Genomic DNA, 17,645 nt, shown 5'->3' with positions numbered 1-17,645 from the left:
CCTGCACTCCTTGAGGTATACCCAATTCATTACTTGAATTTCAACAAATCTGGATCAACCAGAGCCCTAATCAATATGGTGAGTTCTACTGGGTTTCAAATGGCAGACTCAGTGATACTAGATGTCACCAGGACTTGTGCAACTCTTCTTTACTTTTAAGTTGCTTCTTTAGCTTTTTACAACTAATTTGACAAGAGAAAATCCAGATCATCAAGGCAAAATACCAACACATGTTAATGGAAGCGTGAAGGTACAGAAAAGTAAAATGTACTCAGTGAGAGTCGTAAAGATGTTGATACAGATAGCTTGACTATCTCCCTAAGATATTTATTTACTGCACAGAGAAAGTGGATTTGAGGAGTAGATAAGATAGGTACACTTTTGTACCTAACACGGAGTTCCTTGACCTATTTTTAACTTCATCTCCTGGGTATTGTTTATCAATCGTATAATTTTTTTTGAAAACAACCTTCAGAAAAGGTTATCAAATCATTTTTGGAAAACGGCAAAAAATCCTAAAAGGGGAGAAATATGTTTTTAAAATCCAAAATGGGAATTCTTACAAGAAACTCAACCACAGTGAAATATTATAAAAATATTTATATTATACAAAATTGAATATATAACATGATATGAACAATAATTAGCTTTTTACCAAAAGTATAAAAGAGAATTATTTATGATGAAGTTAAAACACTAAGTTATTTTTTCTTTCCTCCAACAATATCAAATATCAATTTTCTGGTTCTTTCTGACTCCTGCAAATCTTTTTCTTTCTCAGCAAGACGTTTCTCCAGATCACCGACCTCTTTTTCTTTTTCTTTGATTGTTTTTTCCAGCCCTTTTATAAGGCCTAACATTTTAGTGTTAGCTGCCTGAAGATCTGAAATCATCAAAAGTTATTGTGAGAGAGTCAGGTAAACTATAAAAAAATTATATCACAAAAAGGTTAACTAGTAATTTCTAGTTAAGTAGAACTCAATAGTAATCCTGATTATAAACTACCATTTAGAGTGCTCTTTGTGCTTTTTTTAACAAGGGACATAATATAATTTTAGGAACCACTTGTGTGAGTTCCCTATGGGCATAGCGACCATTTTTGTTTTATATATATAAAAATAAAATAAGTATTTAAAACTACCTGATTTTTCTGCTTCGAGGTTTTGAAGGGTCTGTTTCAAAACTTCTGACTTTTTCTCCAAATCTGCTGTCTTTTGGTCCAGTGTTTCACATCTCTTTTCTTGATCTTCAATAACTCTCTTCATTTTAGATATTTCTTCGCTCTGTTCTTTAATAATCATGCTTTTTGAGCTGACGTCTTGTTTTAGCTGTAAAATTAATACGCTCTTAGAATAGACTTTGTTTGGAAATATACACAAAGATTTTATCGTTAAAAAGATAAAAATATAAAACTCGATCATGCATGCATCCTTCTACTTGATATTTCACAAAAGAATTAAAAGCGGAATTGACCATAACACATTTGGACACAGTAATCAATATAAGTAAGATGGAGTCTGTCCATCTTTCTATTATACAAAATCTACTGGTCTAAAAGTACAACTTAATACAGAGATATTCTATACTGTATGTATATCCAGAAGTCATTTTTGAATATTGTTAGATGTTACTTCATTTTAATTACTCAATCATTAGTATTATTTACTCATGTATGGTACTAAAGAGAAGAGAAACACATTAGATTATTTACTACCCGGTACCACCTCCTACAAAACCTCAATATCAGATAAAAAAAGATTTAAAAACAATAGGCCAATAAATAAGCAAAGCAAGAAGACAAAAATAAAATGTTCGATCGCTAGGGATCTGCTGCAATATTACAATCGGTTTATAGATGATATTGTTCATGATCTTCATACTGTGGTGCAATCATGAACATCTTCTGCGTTTGCAGCAAAATCTAAAACATCTTCCACAGTTACAGCAAAATTTTAAACATCTTCTGATATATCACGAAGAAATCGTGAACATCTTCTGCGGTCACAGCGACATCATCATCGTCTCCCTCCGTTGAAGCCAAACCGTGAATATCACCTGCGACTGTGGCGAAATCGTCAATTTATGATTGCACATCCTCGCAAATGCTTTTTGCTATCTCAAAAATAAAAGAGTTTTGTAATCAGAGGAGTGTCGAGTGAAGCCCTACCTGGATTCGGCCCAAACATTGATTCTGTGCCAAACTGATCTCTTGGGATAACAGTTGGTCCGACCCAAAGATATTGCACACTCGCAGACCCCTATTGATCGCTAATCTAAACAAAATTTCATATCTAGTAAAATATGCACAATTTGAAACGTTTACCTGTTTGAACTTGATGTGTGATGAGCTGGCAGACTCTTGGGCCGCTCGTAGCTGCTCTCTCAACAACTCTGACTCTGACTGACAACTCTCTACACTCTGATGGCTGGAGTATAACAGCTGATGTAGTCGACCAGTCTCTGCAGACAGCTGTGCTACTCTATGAGACAGCTGGGTCCTGGGACAGACAAAGTGTTAGGTGGACTTAGGAGAGTACTAGACATCCTATAAGCATGTTTAGGTGTAGCCTGTTTTACAACAAAAAAGAACCGTAGTTTAATTGAGCCACATACAGAGTTTGATTCTGTCAATTAACAATTTTATGTTGTATTCACTGACCTTATAACACTAATTATGGATGGAATTTTACTTAATTTCCTGACAGGACAGGACTTTTATTTAAAAGACTTTTGGGACAGGAATGGGACTGGATTTTCCTTGCAAAAGAACATAAGGAAAAGGAGCATGCCGAAGCCTCAATGCGCTTCATCCGGTTTTGTCAAATGGTTGCACACCCAGTCAGTTGATGTATTCAGGGATCTTCAATGTCCAGACACATGATACATTCTACCCGTCTGTTTCTTTAGGAAGGTGACTTCGCAGGAAGCAGGTGATCTTCAAGTAGTCTTTTTGAACCTGCCACATTTCCTGCATAGTGGGGCAACATCATACTAACCCAGACAATGCAGATGCTTTCTTAACAGTTCATTCCGTTAATCAGTCATATTGTTTTCTGATTCTTCTCCTATCCAACTTCAGGGTATCTGAGGCAACCTGTTTTGAAGGTATGTGAAAAGTGAGCTTACTTACTTTTAAAATAAGTGAATTAGCCTAACTCCTAGGTCTTTCTCTGTAGCCTCGAATTTGATGGTCCACATATACTTACCTGAGATGCCACAGAAGGGACCAGACAAAGTTTGTCACCAGCATGGTAACTTCTAAACCAGAGTGACCAAGCAGCCAACAAAGAATCAACCTGTTAACCTGTTCCTCCTTCCTTGAAGTTGCAATCCTCACCACTTGCAGGCTTGCTTCCCCACAAGCCTTTTTTTACCTTGTTGATATAATGGCTTGACAAAGGAGTATTTTTCGGACATGTGATCTGCTGGCATATCCAGTACTTTTTTATGTACCACCTGAACGATTTTGGAGTGAGCCCAAATCATACCTGTGGTTAGCCTTAAGTTTTTGCATCTCATGTGGAGGGTTTTCTTCCTAGCTACTACACTAATGAAGATGTCACTGGGTAGAAGGTCCAGTAAACAGTCAAGGACATCTCATCCTTGCCCCAATGATGATGAGGCCAGCAAGTCTTTGAACCAAACCTTTCATCGCTGCAACACACTCAACCTTGGTCCACCATAGAAGCGAACCGTGTGCTATGGCAGGCTGGACTACGGATATATCCACCAATCGCCTGCATGCCATGAGGGACCACTTATCCCGGTAAATGACTCTTTGAAGGTGCAGTCCCAAGTAAAGTGATCTGACTAGTATTACTCCAAAATACTTCAACTGGTTTTGCAACGATATTTCCTTACACTGTAGTCTTAGAGGGCCAATCCCTTCCAGTTTTTTCCTTCTTGTGAAGGGACTAATTTTCAGTCTTTACTGAACTGCTATCGTTTCACGCAACCGCACGGATATCATTATCAGCACATTCCAAAGCAGCAAAATTCTGAAAACCTCCTGCAAATGCAGGGAACACACACCATTATCTCGACTGCCAAAACACATCCTCATCCTCATCTCCTGTGATTACAGAGACATGATCATCGTTACCCACCAAACCAGCTAGGTAGGACAATAGCCTAAATGTGAATATAACGACTTGGGTGTATATATCAGTACGGGTGATTTTTTTTTTTTTATATCCCCTCAGATGTCATTAGGGTATTTCCCCCTAATTCTACTGTGAGTATACAAACCTGTTTTACAAGTTTTGATTATTGTGTTTTCTGTTTTATTGTTCCTAAGATGAAGGAAAACATATAAAAAATAGGCATAACTAATTCAACAAATCCCGGGGGCTTCAAGAGTTAAAGCTGTACCTGTGTTTGTCGGCCGCCTCCAAACTACTCTGCAGGGATCTTTCTGCCCTCTGTACCTCAGTCAGCTTATAGTTGTACAGCTCGATTATACCAGCCAGTGACAAGTCTTGTATCTAAACAAACATCATTTATAAATAAAACACCACACTTCAAAAGGTATACAGTACACCAGAGTCTGAATAGCACTAACCCGTACCACCTATTGGGGGAAAAAAGGTTTCTGTATTTAAATAAATACTCTTGCAGCAGAAAACCTCAATTTTCACTCATAGCAAATAATTTGTTATTTTTGTATGCAATTTTACTGCATTTTTGGCTAACATTTGTATGGTAAAAACAGGGTAAAGGCCTATTTACTTTGGAATAGAGACTTTGGTCTAATTGTATGCAACAAAACAACTTCAACAAAACCCTTACATAAGATATGGGTAAAGACTGAATCCTGAATCAATCAATAACTGGGAAAAGCGCCTGTTATTAAGGACATTTGTCACAGTAAAGAAGTCAGAAATCCCTTAAACAACAAACTGGTAGCATTTGATCAATTGTAAACATTAGTGACTACTAAGCTAAAGAAAATTGTCTATTTAATTGTGTTTCTACACTACTGCCACTCTAGGAATAATGTTTTTAGACATAGACATACTTTATTTGCACAAAACATTCCATACATGACTAGGTGAATAGGTGCATTGGCAAACCCTTTAAGAAGCAAATTTGCAACCAAATCGTCCAATCCTTCCTATTTGTACAAATTGTATTAATATGAGTGTGATCTACCCTATATGATGACTGACCCTTCAGGCAATGGGTGAAATAGAATATTTTTGGCACAATAGCAATGCCCGCATCCCATTATAATAAACAAATTGTAAATAACAGCTGGTAATATAGAGTGGCAGGGTGTGTAATATTTGACAAGGATGTTAAGCAGAGCTATCAAAAGTTGAACAATGTCAATAAATACAAACCCTTTAAGAAGCGCAATGTCGTTTTTAAATATTCAGTCTGAGAATAATTATTTTAATTTTGGATAGTTCTCGTGGGGGCCGCTAGGTAGACTTCATTCTTCTTTCATTTATTCTTTTGTCGAAGGAGCCAAAGCACCCCGACGGCTACCCGGTACCCATAATTAAACATAACCCGGGCCCCATAGTGTCGGCTGGAGCTTGCGCACCAACCTTTAACACACCATGGGTGGATGACTTAAGGCCATCAAGCTCACCGGCTGCCGAAGCAACCCTTCGGAAAGAGGGTTACCCCTCAATCCTAACCAGGGATACCGGTTACTTGGTCGCACGTACACTCCAAATGGGTTCCACCAAGGCCGAAACCCTGAAGGACCATAATGGAATGCCCTGAATGCAACACAGTGCAAGCAACATTCGGGACCTATCTGATCCCTGACAGGCCGAAACCCGCCATCAAAGCCAGGAGGAAGGGGATCCAACCACCCATTTACACCACTACCCGATCGAGGCCAACCCATTCACTGGGAAACCAGGGATAACCAGGGCAAAAGATCCCCAGATACCCCTAGCGGGCTTGATCCCAGCACCCGATCTACTTCGTTTGCCCATCTAGCCCAACATCACTGCCAGACCATCAGGGTTTCCCAAAAGGAGGCAGGTATAGAAGTGGGACCCTCCCGGATGAACCTATCCACCAAAGGTGGCGACACCCTTAACTCAATTAAGGTTCCAGGAAAAACCCCCCACACTCTAGATAACCATACCCACCGGGCTCAGAGACAGGGATAGGCTAATGGAGTGTGACCACCGACCGTTACCCTCACACTGCGGAAGTTTCCGTTCACCTAGAGTGTCCCCGTGAGCTAACGGGGCCGCTAGGTAGACTATCGCAAGTTCACGGCCAAGTCAGCTTACTGAGTGAGACAAAGAATCGGCTTAGAGAGAGAGAGAGATGCGCTGCCGCGCGAACGATCCTAGCGGCGGCCGCGCGAAGCTCATTTCAGCAACAAAATATCAGTCTGACTAATTCCCCATAAGCATTTTGCTTCTTAAAGGGTTTGCATTCATTGACGATATAGTCTTGTAATTTGTTACTTTTACTTAAATTACATTTTGTCTCATTGATGTATATAAAGGGGTACTAATGCTTTAAAAGTTTAAAATAACGGCTACATTTGTTTTAATCTTACCTTATTTTTTGCAATCAAATCTTCTAATTTCTGGATTAAACTATTCAAACTTTCACTTTGTCCTTTGCTAAACCTCGGAGCAAAATCAATCTGTGTTGTTGGGCTTGGAGTGTCGGTAATCAAATCCGGGCGAGGGTTTCTGGGGGGAGGTGATGGCAGTAAAAATAGTTGATTAAGATCAGCAAGATACTTGGACATTCCAGTCAAGCTGAAAATAATAAACTTTTGTAATGAAAAATCCATACAAAAATTCCACAAGTCTACATAATACAAAACAAATTCCTCACAAAACAAAACCTATTGAATTGTCATCGTCATATAATAAACTGATAGGCATTGTAAGCAATAGCCTAATCAAGTATATAAATTGACTTGTCATCAGTATTTAGTTGACTTGTAAATTCTCTTGCTTATGTACAATCCATGTATTGGATGAAGGGAATCACTGTCTGAATAGTGCCAAGGATGGTAGTTAATCAGTTTTAGTTTAAGTTTAGTTTTAGTTTAATGTTAATCAGTCCTTGCCTTGCTGTATAGTATTACCGATTCAACCAAAGAAGTCAGTGCTATTGAATTTTCTATTACCGTACTGTTTTAAAAGTTCAAAGGCAGTTTTTCCACTGACTATAGGGTTGTATGAATGCTGTAATTGTTTGCATTTAAGTTTTAATGGTTTAGAATACAATTTGTAAATATTTCCCTGATTCCAGTTTCAACACAAAGTTTAATCGCAAAAAATCTACAAAATCTACAAGGAGGGTGTCAAAATGAAGTTAAGTAAGTGTTTTCAATATTTGAAGCTTACTGCACACTTTTATAATCATTTAATCAAACAACTTAGTATGTTTACTTACCAGTCGCTTGAGAAGCTTGTTGTGCCAGCTAGATACAGGATTTGTTTCTTCACTTCATAGGTTCCAGAATAGAGGGCAATAGCTAATATTTTTAGTATCTGCTTTTTTTGCAAGAGCTCTGAATATAAAAATAACCACTCCTTGTCATCCAAACTCAGCTCTGACAGAAAACCTAAAACCTGCAAAAGAAAATGTAAAAAGTTTAGAAAATAGCTGAAATTTAGGGTCAAATTTGGTTTGCATCCAAATAAATCAGCTCATTGTTAAAAGTTAACATCTTTTGTTTCGGTATTGTTTGTGTTTCTGTATTATATTATGTACTTTTCATGTTTTTTAGAAATGTAAGTTAAAGTCATCAGCAGAAAATGACTAAAATATTTGACTCTGAGGATGGCAGCAATTCAATGCCAAAAACGGTTTGATGCAATTTTAAGAATTACGGTACTGTAGGTAGATCAGACTGAGTGATGACATCCCTTGCATACCTGGCAGTGGCGACCATCCCGACATGTCACATCTGCAGATTTTATACAAGAAAGAAACCAAAGATAATAACACCGCAACAAGTCTCACGAGGAAAGATGGCTGCCACTAGGTATACAGTGATGTCTCTTTCAGTTTAGCCCACCTCCTACACTCCAACTTCGGTATTTATATCTATACCATTTTAAATATATGCACTGGTAATAAGGAAACTGAAACTATCATGAAGTACCAATCAACCTTTACATCCTCCACCTTCACAAAAGTGAAAACCTTTTGTCATAACCCTTTACTTTACTTTTCAATGGAATGGGGACCATACAAAGTAGGTATTTTAAGCCAAGTATGAATCGAGATGAGTGTAGGATGAGTGGTGCGATCTTGTAGTCTTGTTAGTGACTAAGGCCGACATATTCCTTAGACATAGCTGTTAATTAATAGCCCCATACAGCTAATGGCAACTAAGGGACCTAGAGTTTATAGTGGAATCCAAACCTCATTTTTGCCTTGGTATTAACAAATTGGTCTAATTATCAGGATAGTACTGCGTATAGTACTAACTAGTGCAGACATGAATCCACACCAGGGAGTATTGTATTCATAGTGCATGCCTATAAATATCCACAATTCGTGACCTCCTAGTAGCTGGATTACAGGACGACGCCACCGTCCCTTGACAATGACATCTTAAATATGCCTAAACTGGTCACCAAAAAGACAACTTAGAAAGCATTACTTTGGCAATCAGGTTGCGAAGAAGCAAGTAAGGTTATTTATCCTTTACAAATAGTATTTACATTTTTGTACTGATAGTATTAGGCTAAAAAAACTATGTAAAACACCGGCATATTGAAACTGATAACACGATGGATTTTTTCTGGAGGTTAAATTCTTTAGCAATAAAAGTAAGTCAACTAAACCTACCTCCACACACAGCTCTGTGAGGGGATGATGGAACAGCTGGTTTTCATCACTGGGGTTCAAAGTGACTAGGGGAAGTAGAAGGTTCTTGACAAGCTGTGAAAAGTTAAATATTATGAAATAGTATTTAAGCTACGAGGCTGGGAAGTATGTGTTTAAGGTACAAGTATGAGAGTTCCCATGGGAGGCTTATCCAACTCACGATTTCATGCATTAACACCTTCCCAGGCGATTATTGGGATGAATTTTGGAATTTAAGAAATGTTACATAAATTATGGGTAAAAAAGAAGATTATTTCATTTATTTTTAGGCCTACTTACTCTACTTCAATTTTCTTTTATAAGATAATAATTGTTTTTCAATTTTTTTAACACTTTTCTTATACTATTTTTTTTACAATACAACAATTTTTACACTATTCACAGTATGATTTGTACTGTGACTGAATAAAGAGAATTTGATTTGAATTGATAATAACCTCCTTGTCTACTTGAGTAGCAATGAGACTACAGAAGGCAGAGTTTTCATTCAGTTCATGGAACAGATGAAACAAGCCAACCAACAAATCCCTCACTGACGCTTTGCTTGTATCAGCCTTGCAGTTGGTGTGTAAGATCTCGATGAACATCTGGAAAATTATAACAGCATTTGACCAATGGAAAAAAGAAAATCTACAGAATAATATTGTTTAGAATAGGCCTAACAATATTGTTTGCAAACATTATTTATTTATCATCTTAAACTAAGAACAAATACTTTGTATAATTAACTTGATTTTTTTCAAAATTTATTGTACAGGGAGCTGCAAAATGATCTAACGGTTTTTTTTGCCGCCCTGTCGAGCAAGTGAGTGGTGGAAAATGTTGGGAATAAGGGCATTCCAAAGCCTATGTGCGGATATTTTTATTAAACCATGGAGCTGTGGACCGCTGAACACTGTGCGATTGTAGGGGAAGTGTTTTTAAAAGTTGCAATTCAGTTAAAAGTTTCAAAGTTTGTAGCTGTTCAGCGGCAGTTCCGTAGACGTTTCAATGCGGGTCCAAGAGGAAAAGTCCCAACTCGAAACACAATTTTGCTGTGGGTGGGTGACTTAATACTAATTCATTGAAACAAAAATCAACAGGCCGTCCAAGCCCGGACGCCAGAGAACGTCGAGAGAGTGAGAGAAGCTGTGAAAGCTAGTCCTCTGCGGCCTACATGCAAACAAGCTTCAGCTCTGCACATGTCTGGCCGCTCGGTAAAAGAATATTATGATACAAACTGCATTTTCATCCATACAAAATGGCAATAGTGCAACAGTTGAAGCCCAGTGGTTAGGCAAAAAATAACTCATTTTTAGAACAAGTGATTGATTTGCTCAAAAGTGACAAAATTGTCATTATTGAAGCACACTTTCAACAACACCACACAGTCTTCCTCACTCTCTTGATATTCTCTGGCGTCTGGGTTGACCTTTGTTGATTTCAGTTTCAATGCTGAACTATAGTTCGGCCGCGTAGAAAACGACCTGCGCGCTAATGCTAAACCAATGCTGGAGGAGGTCGTTTTCTAAGCGGCCGACCTATAGTAGCTCTAATGTTACCCACCTACAGTAAAATGGTGTTTCGAGTTGGGATTGTCTGCAGGTAGGCTTTGGAATGCCCCTATTTCCAACACCCTCCACCACTCACTCGAAAAGGCGGCAAAGAAAACTGTCAGATCATTTTGCCGCTCCCTGTATTTGTATGTTTGTTTTCCCCAAAAATTATGTCTGGGAAACAGAGTAGCTTGTTAATACTTTTAGTGCAGTATGACCAAGACAAAGATTTGGATGGAAGGAACTAATATTGTACATGTGAGAGTTTGGAGTACTTCAATAACATGAAAACTACTTAAACCAATGATTTTTCCCATGAATAGAGCCAATGTAGGCCTACCATAGGCTTGATCGACATAGTAATTTTTTATTTTAAAACTCTCCTAGGGCTCTACCCTAACGGCTTGCATAGTTCCTATGTTATTCTTATGAATACACTTAATATTAGAATTGCCAAATTGAAATAAACCACACAAATTTTTTTGTGCTTTATCAAAATTGTGGACATTTATACATGAGTTAATAGCTTTTCATACAGCAGAACTATAGAACATAATAATTGTTTTTATCTTTAGTGTTCCCTTCCCGTTGCGATGCATGGGTATGGTAGCAAGTTTATCTACAACATGACTTGATTTGTCAAGTCACCCTGAGGGTGGCGCTCTACATCGAAGTCGAAACGTCGGAGAGTGATAGTAGTGAGATTTTGACATGGACGTCACCAGAAGACCACTATTCTACAGTAAGTGACTGTGGAAGCCCATCCAGAAAGATACTTCTGTTTTTGTTTCAACCAAAATATTTTTCTCTTTCAAAAACTTCCAACCATATTTAATTCATATTGACTGGTTATAAATTACATTTACTAGTTTAAAACTACTTGCTAATTGTAATCATACCACACAATTACCTGAAGCTGAGTTCCTAAACAAGAGGTAATACGTTTATACTCCTGCTCGTCTTTGTTGCGAGACTGACGCAGCATCACAGAGAATAGCTGCAGAACAGCTGGGGCGACGTTGTCCACTGATACCAACCTCAGCAACACCTGGGCCAAAAAGGTGAACATAGCTGTGACAGCTGGCATCTCCAGGTCTACCAACTGTAGCAGAAACTCCACCATCTGCTGGGCACACTGCCAATCTGCTGACTCTCGGCTCTTGACAGCTTCCATCAACTTGTTGATCTCTTCTGGGTAGCTATTTAACATAGAAAAGTGGCATAAGTTTTCTAAAAAAGTTTAAGTTATATTAGTTTCTTAAAGATAGATATTTTAGTTAAAACAAAATTTAAAAAAAGGCAAAGTGACTGATTGCAAATTTTTGAAAAGGGACCAAGTTCAGGTAGCTTATAGATTGTGCCAAGCGAGATGTGGAAGCGCCCAATAACAACCATTCCACTAATCTGAGTGGTATCCTTCAAATACAGCTGGGTAGCTGAGTGGTTATAGTGCTTGCCTGGTAGTCAAAACGTTGCTGGTTCAATCCTGAGAAAGGTTAGTAGCTTTTTGATAGTTCTAAACTGGACCCAGCTGTCCTTGATCATAAGGATTTTAATAAATGTTCCTGGTTAATAAAACAGCTGGTCTAAGGCAGTAACAAAGCTATACAAGGCATCTCAATTCATTCTACATGCATCCTCATATTTGGGCCAAAAGACGCACCTAGCAGCTCAATTGGTAATAGGGATGGACGGGTCCCAAAATATCGGTACATTTTTGGGAAAAAATATTCCCGGTTCTCGGGACGGGATTTGATCCGACGAGTCATACCGACAATCGCGCCGTGACCGCAAAGTCATAACGGAGATCATGCCGTGACCCGTGACCGCGAGTCATACCGACAATCACGCCGTAATCGCGAGTCATTTTGACAATCGCACCATGACCGCGAGTCAGATACAGCAAGATACAGAGGATACAAGCTTATGGGACAACCGTGCGGTTTTATCTCTGGTATGGTGGGGTGGAAATGTACCTGTACAGAGCAAGGAAGAACCCGACCGGTGGTGGTCACATAGCATTTTTGTACAGCAGTTGTAGAACAGAGGGTCTTCCTATAGCGTGAGTGCTGTAGTACGTGATGGAGAGGGGGAAAGGAGAGCGGAAGCGGACGACAAATAGAATTTGCTCTAGAGACCAGCGACTGGTGATTAACACCACTTAAGTTTACTATTAGTATACGCCTCTACTGTTATTCTTTCTTATTATTTAGAGTAATTTTACATTTACAGTATTCATGTTTAAAGGGGGCTCAGGAGAACGCCATTAGGAGCACAAAAAGCCAGCAGTGTGATTGACGCGCCTTCGACCTCCGTTTATCAATAGATTAATAATTTAACAAACATGTTACAGCAGACACTTGATAACCCTTGTGACTTTGGGGGTGCCGGGTTATTAAAAATACCGCATTAATGAACTTCTTCTAAAACAGCCGTTATTTTGAGAATAGAAAATATACTGCTAGTTTTAGAGCAGCCCTTATTCGGGTTTTATTGTGCTTTCTCTTATTTTAGTTGTAATAAAAAAAATACAACGACCACAAATTCAATCAAGTGCAACCGACATCTGCTAATAGCTCCCAACTCTCCAAATGAGATATGATAGCTCAAAATAGCACTCAAAAACATTTTTGTTATATTAAGTCTGGTGCCGGACCATCAGATGCTGGATTAGCGGGCTTTTACTGTATCTACCTATTCACTGCTTCAAGATTAGGTACTAAACTATCCTTATAAAATACGTGAAGGTGATTTCTACGAAACACTACTCCTCCATTAATAATGGACGGATTTTTACAAACATGTGTCAAAACTAAGTATTTTTTGTATAGACGCCCCCTTTCACCAATTCCTGCAATAAAAGTCCTCGGGCTTTGCCCCAAAGGCCATCAAAATCCCAATGTATTTCTTATGAAGAAAGGATTTTGTTTACTAAACAGACGAATAATTTGTATTAATTACAGCTGTTGAGCTGTTCATAGTAAACACAAGAGCGTTCGTTTTCAGAGTGAGTTTGTTTTCAGTTTCAATAACTACTGGAGTGGAGTGATTGATGAAATTTTTTTGAGTCAAATCTTTTAAGTCATCGGAAATTATGACTGTTGGTCGTTTTGAAATAACGCCTGTAATACTTTGGAATTGCTCGAATTCGAGCAACAGGTGCACTAGTTATATTGAAAAACTGAACTATATATGGCTTACTGTGGATAGGTCAAGAGGACTTTTCGGCCATGTTTACTATCTTTCGCATCTCTGAAGAAGTGGACAATGTGGCGCATGTGGTAGTAGTTGCCAGACAAAAATGCTTTCCTGATTCTGATAAAAGACACTCGTACAAACGTCAATATCTCAGCATCGGGAACATTGCTGGAGAGATGATCAAGAACCATGAGAAGTTTGCAAACCTGAAACAATCATACTTATATGTACAACTTACATTGTAGGAAACCTGAACCTAATGGTGGTCACTATGCAAAAATTGGCCCTGCAATTAGACAACAAGTCATAAACATGAAAGTAGGGGTAGGCAGAGTAACTAAAATTCCCCCTCCAGTACAAAAAGCCTTGCTCATTTATACTATAGTTATAGTACCCTAATCACGATATCAATGGATTGCTGACAATCCTCATTCAATCAAGTAATAGGATATAATAAACAAAGACAAAATATTTTAATTACCGTACTAATATAGCACGATATTTGATGGTTTTATTAAACGAATGTGTTAAGTTTTTACTGACAACTAAACATAAATATTTGTTTACATTACTCCAACTCTAACAAATAAAACTAATAAAAAATCGTTGTCCATAGCATTTAAATATCAATACACTTTCTAATGTTTAAACTGTTGTTAAATAGAATTTTATAACGGTACAATGATTCTAAAAAGTTATAAGCCTATCTTTATGTTCATTTGTTTAACATATTGTAATGATGAATCGAACCTGAAGATTCAACTAAAGATGAAGCACTCACCAAGAAACACACAGAAAAGGACATTATTGTAAGGTACCAAACTAATATCTTATACGTACTAGCCTTGGCAAATATATATAAATAAATATCCAAATTTGAGAAGTAGGAAAATTAATGCTAAATGTTTAACAAGCTTTGTTGATAACCATCAATCAACTAGGCCTACAGAAAACATACCTATTGGAATATATAGTATACCTGCACACTAGTCTCTACATTGTCTCTGTGCAAATTGACAACTTTGCGGATCAACTTTTTGATATCCACACAGTCCATGAGTGTGTAGATGGCCGGCTTGTTGTTGTGAAGCAGGTTTACCAACACCCCTAGTGAGAGAGGAGTCAGCTGATCATCTTCATCCATCATCAGACTCACTAGTATTCCAATCAGCTTGGACAGGTGAGCCTCCTGCCAGCTGATCACTACTCCAAAACTCAGCTCCTAGGACACACGTTTCATTACAAATGTCAAAATATAGTAGACTCTAAAAAACTAAACGATTACAACGGCCACTAAAGTAAAACAGTTCAATACTTTGACACATTAACTTATGATACCGTACACTGATTAATTTGGTAGGTTATTTAATACTTCATGCGGACCTAGACATGTTTAAACCTGAGTCAAGTTTTCACTGCTTCATGAATCTTCAGTGGCGGATTATGACCTCAGCGGCCCCTAGGCACATGTAGTTTAATTGTAGTGTAATCATGTAAATGTTTTGTGCAAATAAAGATTGATTGATTGTAAACTTGCCAACCCCCCCCCCCCCCATGGGCGTTATTTCAGACTTTAAACTAGGGTGGCAAAATCTACCCCCAGGTGGACGGCGGGTCCGGAAATTTGAAGAAACTGGCTTTAAATTTGTTAGTTTTTTGGCTTTTTCAAACTACAACAATTTTATTTTTATTTTTCTGTCTGCGGCCCCTTGGCAGTTGCCTATCGTGCCTAATGGGTAATCCGCCACTGTGAATCTTAGTAGGCTTCACATGATAACCAATGTGAATAAAAACTGAAAGTGCATTCTGATACAAACGGCTTTCATTTGTGAAATGGGAATGATTTCTCAGAATCTTGAAGGTACAAAACCCAAAACACTGTGTTTGAAAAGAAACAAAAAAGGTGACATATAAGTGGCGGTGAATGGTAATAATTTAACTGACTATAATATATCAGCTTGGGAGAAATCTGGAGTAGCAAGAATGTTCAGCCTCTTTTTACTACACATAAGGATGCATATTGCTCTATTGTAGGCTAATAGGTAGGCCTACTGTAGCAATTTATTTTAACAACTGAAGTAGGTACCTATTAACATAGGTAATTTAGGCTATTTATTTTAAAAGCGAATAAGTAAAACCGTAGCAGCAGAAGAATTTTAACTTTCGTACTAACTTGTATGATTTTGAGTATGGCAGACTTCTTCTCCCTGGTGAGTTGAGTGTCCAGAAGAATGGTGAGTGGGTGTATGAAGTGGTAGGTGTGGACGAGGGTAGCTCTAGCGCATGGGTTATGAACAGCCACCCCTAACACACTGACTACACACCAAACCAGCTCAGAATCAGACGAATGGTTGGTGAGCAGCTCATAAAGACTGACAAACAGCTCTGACCCCTCGTAACTACTGGCCTCAAACACTGACAGGTCGTCTGTGCCACTCAATATCTGGAAAATAATATTCAATTAGGCTAATTAGTAAGGCATTGATTCGTTTGATTTTAAATATTTTACCGAACAGAATGCAGGGTGAGTGTAGAATTAGTTTAGTGGCCTGTGAAGCAGAGCAGAACAAGATCCTCGAAAAATCAAAACCCAACAATTATTAACAACTAGCCTATTAACTATTTAACTTTTAACAACTATTAACTATTAACAATTTATTATTAGCTTTGCTGACTAAAATCAGTTGTTTGTTTACTTAAACCCAAGAATCATGTTAAATGCATAGGGGTAACTTAAACTGCACTTAACTTAGGCCTATCTAAAATTCAAATTGCAAAAGATTGTGCAAGATTGATCAAAATAATATTTTCATATTAGCACCATCTACTTTGAGGGTTAATGAGAGAAATTTTTTCTTTCCATAAGAATTCCCATGATTTTATGAGGTAGGCCTACCGGTACCATATTTACTAACTTAGGCAAAGGATACACGTCCAGTAACCGGACGTGGATTAGGCGTCCGGCAGTTACTGTCATAACCTAACCTAACTAACCAAACTTGCTGATAATGAAAAAATCTATTGAAGGTTAACATAAAACAAAATTATAAATACCTCAAATTCTTTAACAAAAGATGTAACTACAGTTAAGAAGAAATGACACTCTAAACAAAATCTTTGACAAAAAGATAGTGTCACCGATGGGATTCGATCTAGATAAGTTAACCTCTTGTACATATCAGCCGAGTACTCTATCCACTACACCACAAACACCAATGGCTGTACATCGTATCTTTGTGGTACCTAATGGTTTACCGGGCCCCACAACCCGGTGACGTCACTGCCGGACGCCTAATCCACGTTCGGTTACCGGACGCGTACCCTCTGCGTATTTACTGACTTACTTTCTTCCACCAATTAAAGTTTAGGTACCGGTAGGCTAACTTACTTAAAACTAATAAATCTGAGTACCAGTACCTATTTAAGTGGTCATGATGATAAATATAAGCTATTAAATTAATTACTCACTTGAAGGTTTGTTATAAGAGCCCTTCTATTTTCTTCTTTATCAAAATGTTTCACTTTACCATTCAAATCTTTCACTATCTTCTTTAAATCCATGGTAAATCACTTTTTTACAATATCCTGTGGAAAACTAGAACCACGCAAGATGATAGTAATGAATTTCTCTTTATAGCCCTACCACACTCAAAAACTTTGTTTTACATGAGACAATAGTATGAAATATAAACTAGTAATTAAGTTTAGGCCTAATCGGATTCACAGAAGTACGGTAAACCTGTGTGACATTTGCATGCAGTTAGAGAATACTGTATTTCGTTGAATGACTTAAAACTATGAAAAAGTTCTCAAACCTCGATAGCAAAAGAAAATTCTTAAGTTATAAAACTTAGCTAATAGCACATGCAGAGCTGAAAAAATTTCTAGTATTCTAATTCGTGTGGAAGTGTCAATGTGTGGATCTTCAGTTCAAAACTTGTTAACAACCAGCAAGAAGAGCTAAACAAAACAACAGAAGTTTGAAGTTTAAATGTTGTGTTCTTCTTCTTGATTTGAAAAAGACAAAAGAGGGAGTCCTTAGTGTTTAGCAATAAGGATCATTGATTATAGAACATTCCC

The 17,645-nt window shown here is 37.8% G+C and overlaps 1 protein-coding gene across 2 annotated transcripts; it reads right to left on the bottom strand.

Annotated features, from left to right (window-relative positions):
- Nucleotides 1–621: 621 nt before the first annotated feature.
- Nucleotides 622–17,494, bottom strand: LOC128986323 (uncharacterized). 2 transcript variants are annotated; one of them, XM_054406643.1, is made up of 14 exons: nucleotides 17,381–17,494; nucleotides 17,034–17,160; nucleotides 15,739–16,008; nucleotides 14,545–14,787; nucleotides 13,569–13,771; nucleotides 11,278–11,566; nucleotides 9,270–9,419; nucleotides 8,794–8,886; nucleotides 7,387–7,565; nucleotides 6,533–6,740; nucleotides 4,372–4,484; nucleotides 2,324–2,498; nucleotides 1,142–1,328; nucleotides 622–883 (listed from the first exon to the last, which is right to left on the bottom strand). In XM_054406643.1, the coding sequence occupies exons 2-14, from the start codon at nucleotides 17,124–17,126 to the stop codon at nucleotides 702–704; spliced, it is 2,385 nt and encodes a 794-aa protein (XP_054262618.1). In that variant the 5' UTR covers nucleotides 17,127–17,160; nucleotides 17,381–17,494; the 3' UTR covers nucleotides 622–701. The 2 variants fall into 2 exon arrangements, with proteins under 2 accessions (XP_054262618.1, XP_054262617.1); XM_054406642.1 differs by lacking the exon at nucleotides 17,381–17,494 and having other exon boundaries at nucleotides 17,034–17,312.
- Between the last annotated feature and the right edge of the window lie 151 nt (nucleotides 17,495–17,645).

Source organism: Macrosteles quadrilineatus, unplaced genomic scaffold (assembly GCF_028750875.1).
Source record: "Macrosteles quadrilineatus isolate MER2022 unplaced genomic scaffold, UCM_ALF_1.0 Scaffold_2__2_contigs__length_208266976, whole genome shotgun sequence".
Lineage (NCBI taxonomy): Eukaryota > Metazoa > Arthropoda > Insecta > Hemiptera > Cicadellidae > Macrosteles > Macrosteles quadrilineatus.
This window is presented reverse-complemented; position numbering and strand designations above follow the sequence as displayed.

What these genes read in the sequence shown, in the direction of transcription:
- LOC128986323 (XM_054406643.1), bottom strand. Translation starts at nt 17,126, where the DNA reads ATGGATTTAAAGAAGATAGTGAAAGATTTGAATGGTAAAGTGAAACAT. An exon ending in ACAAGCTTCTCAAGCGACTG is followed by an intron (nt 6,741 to 7,386) that starts GTAAGTAAACAT and finishes TATTATTTTCAG; the next exon opens with CTTGACTGGAATGTCCAAGT. An exon ending in ATTTGATTGCAAAAAATAAG is followed by an intron (nt 4,485 to 6,532) that starts GTAAGATTAAAA and finishes ATGTTTGTTTAG; the next exon opens with ATACAAGACTTGTCACTGGC.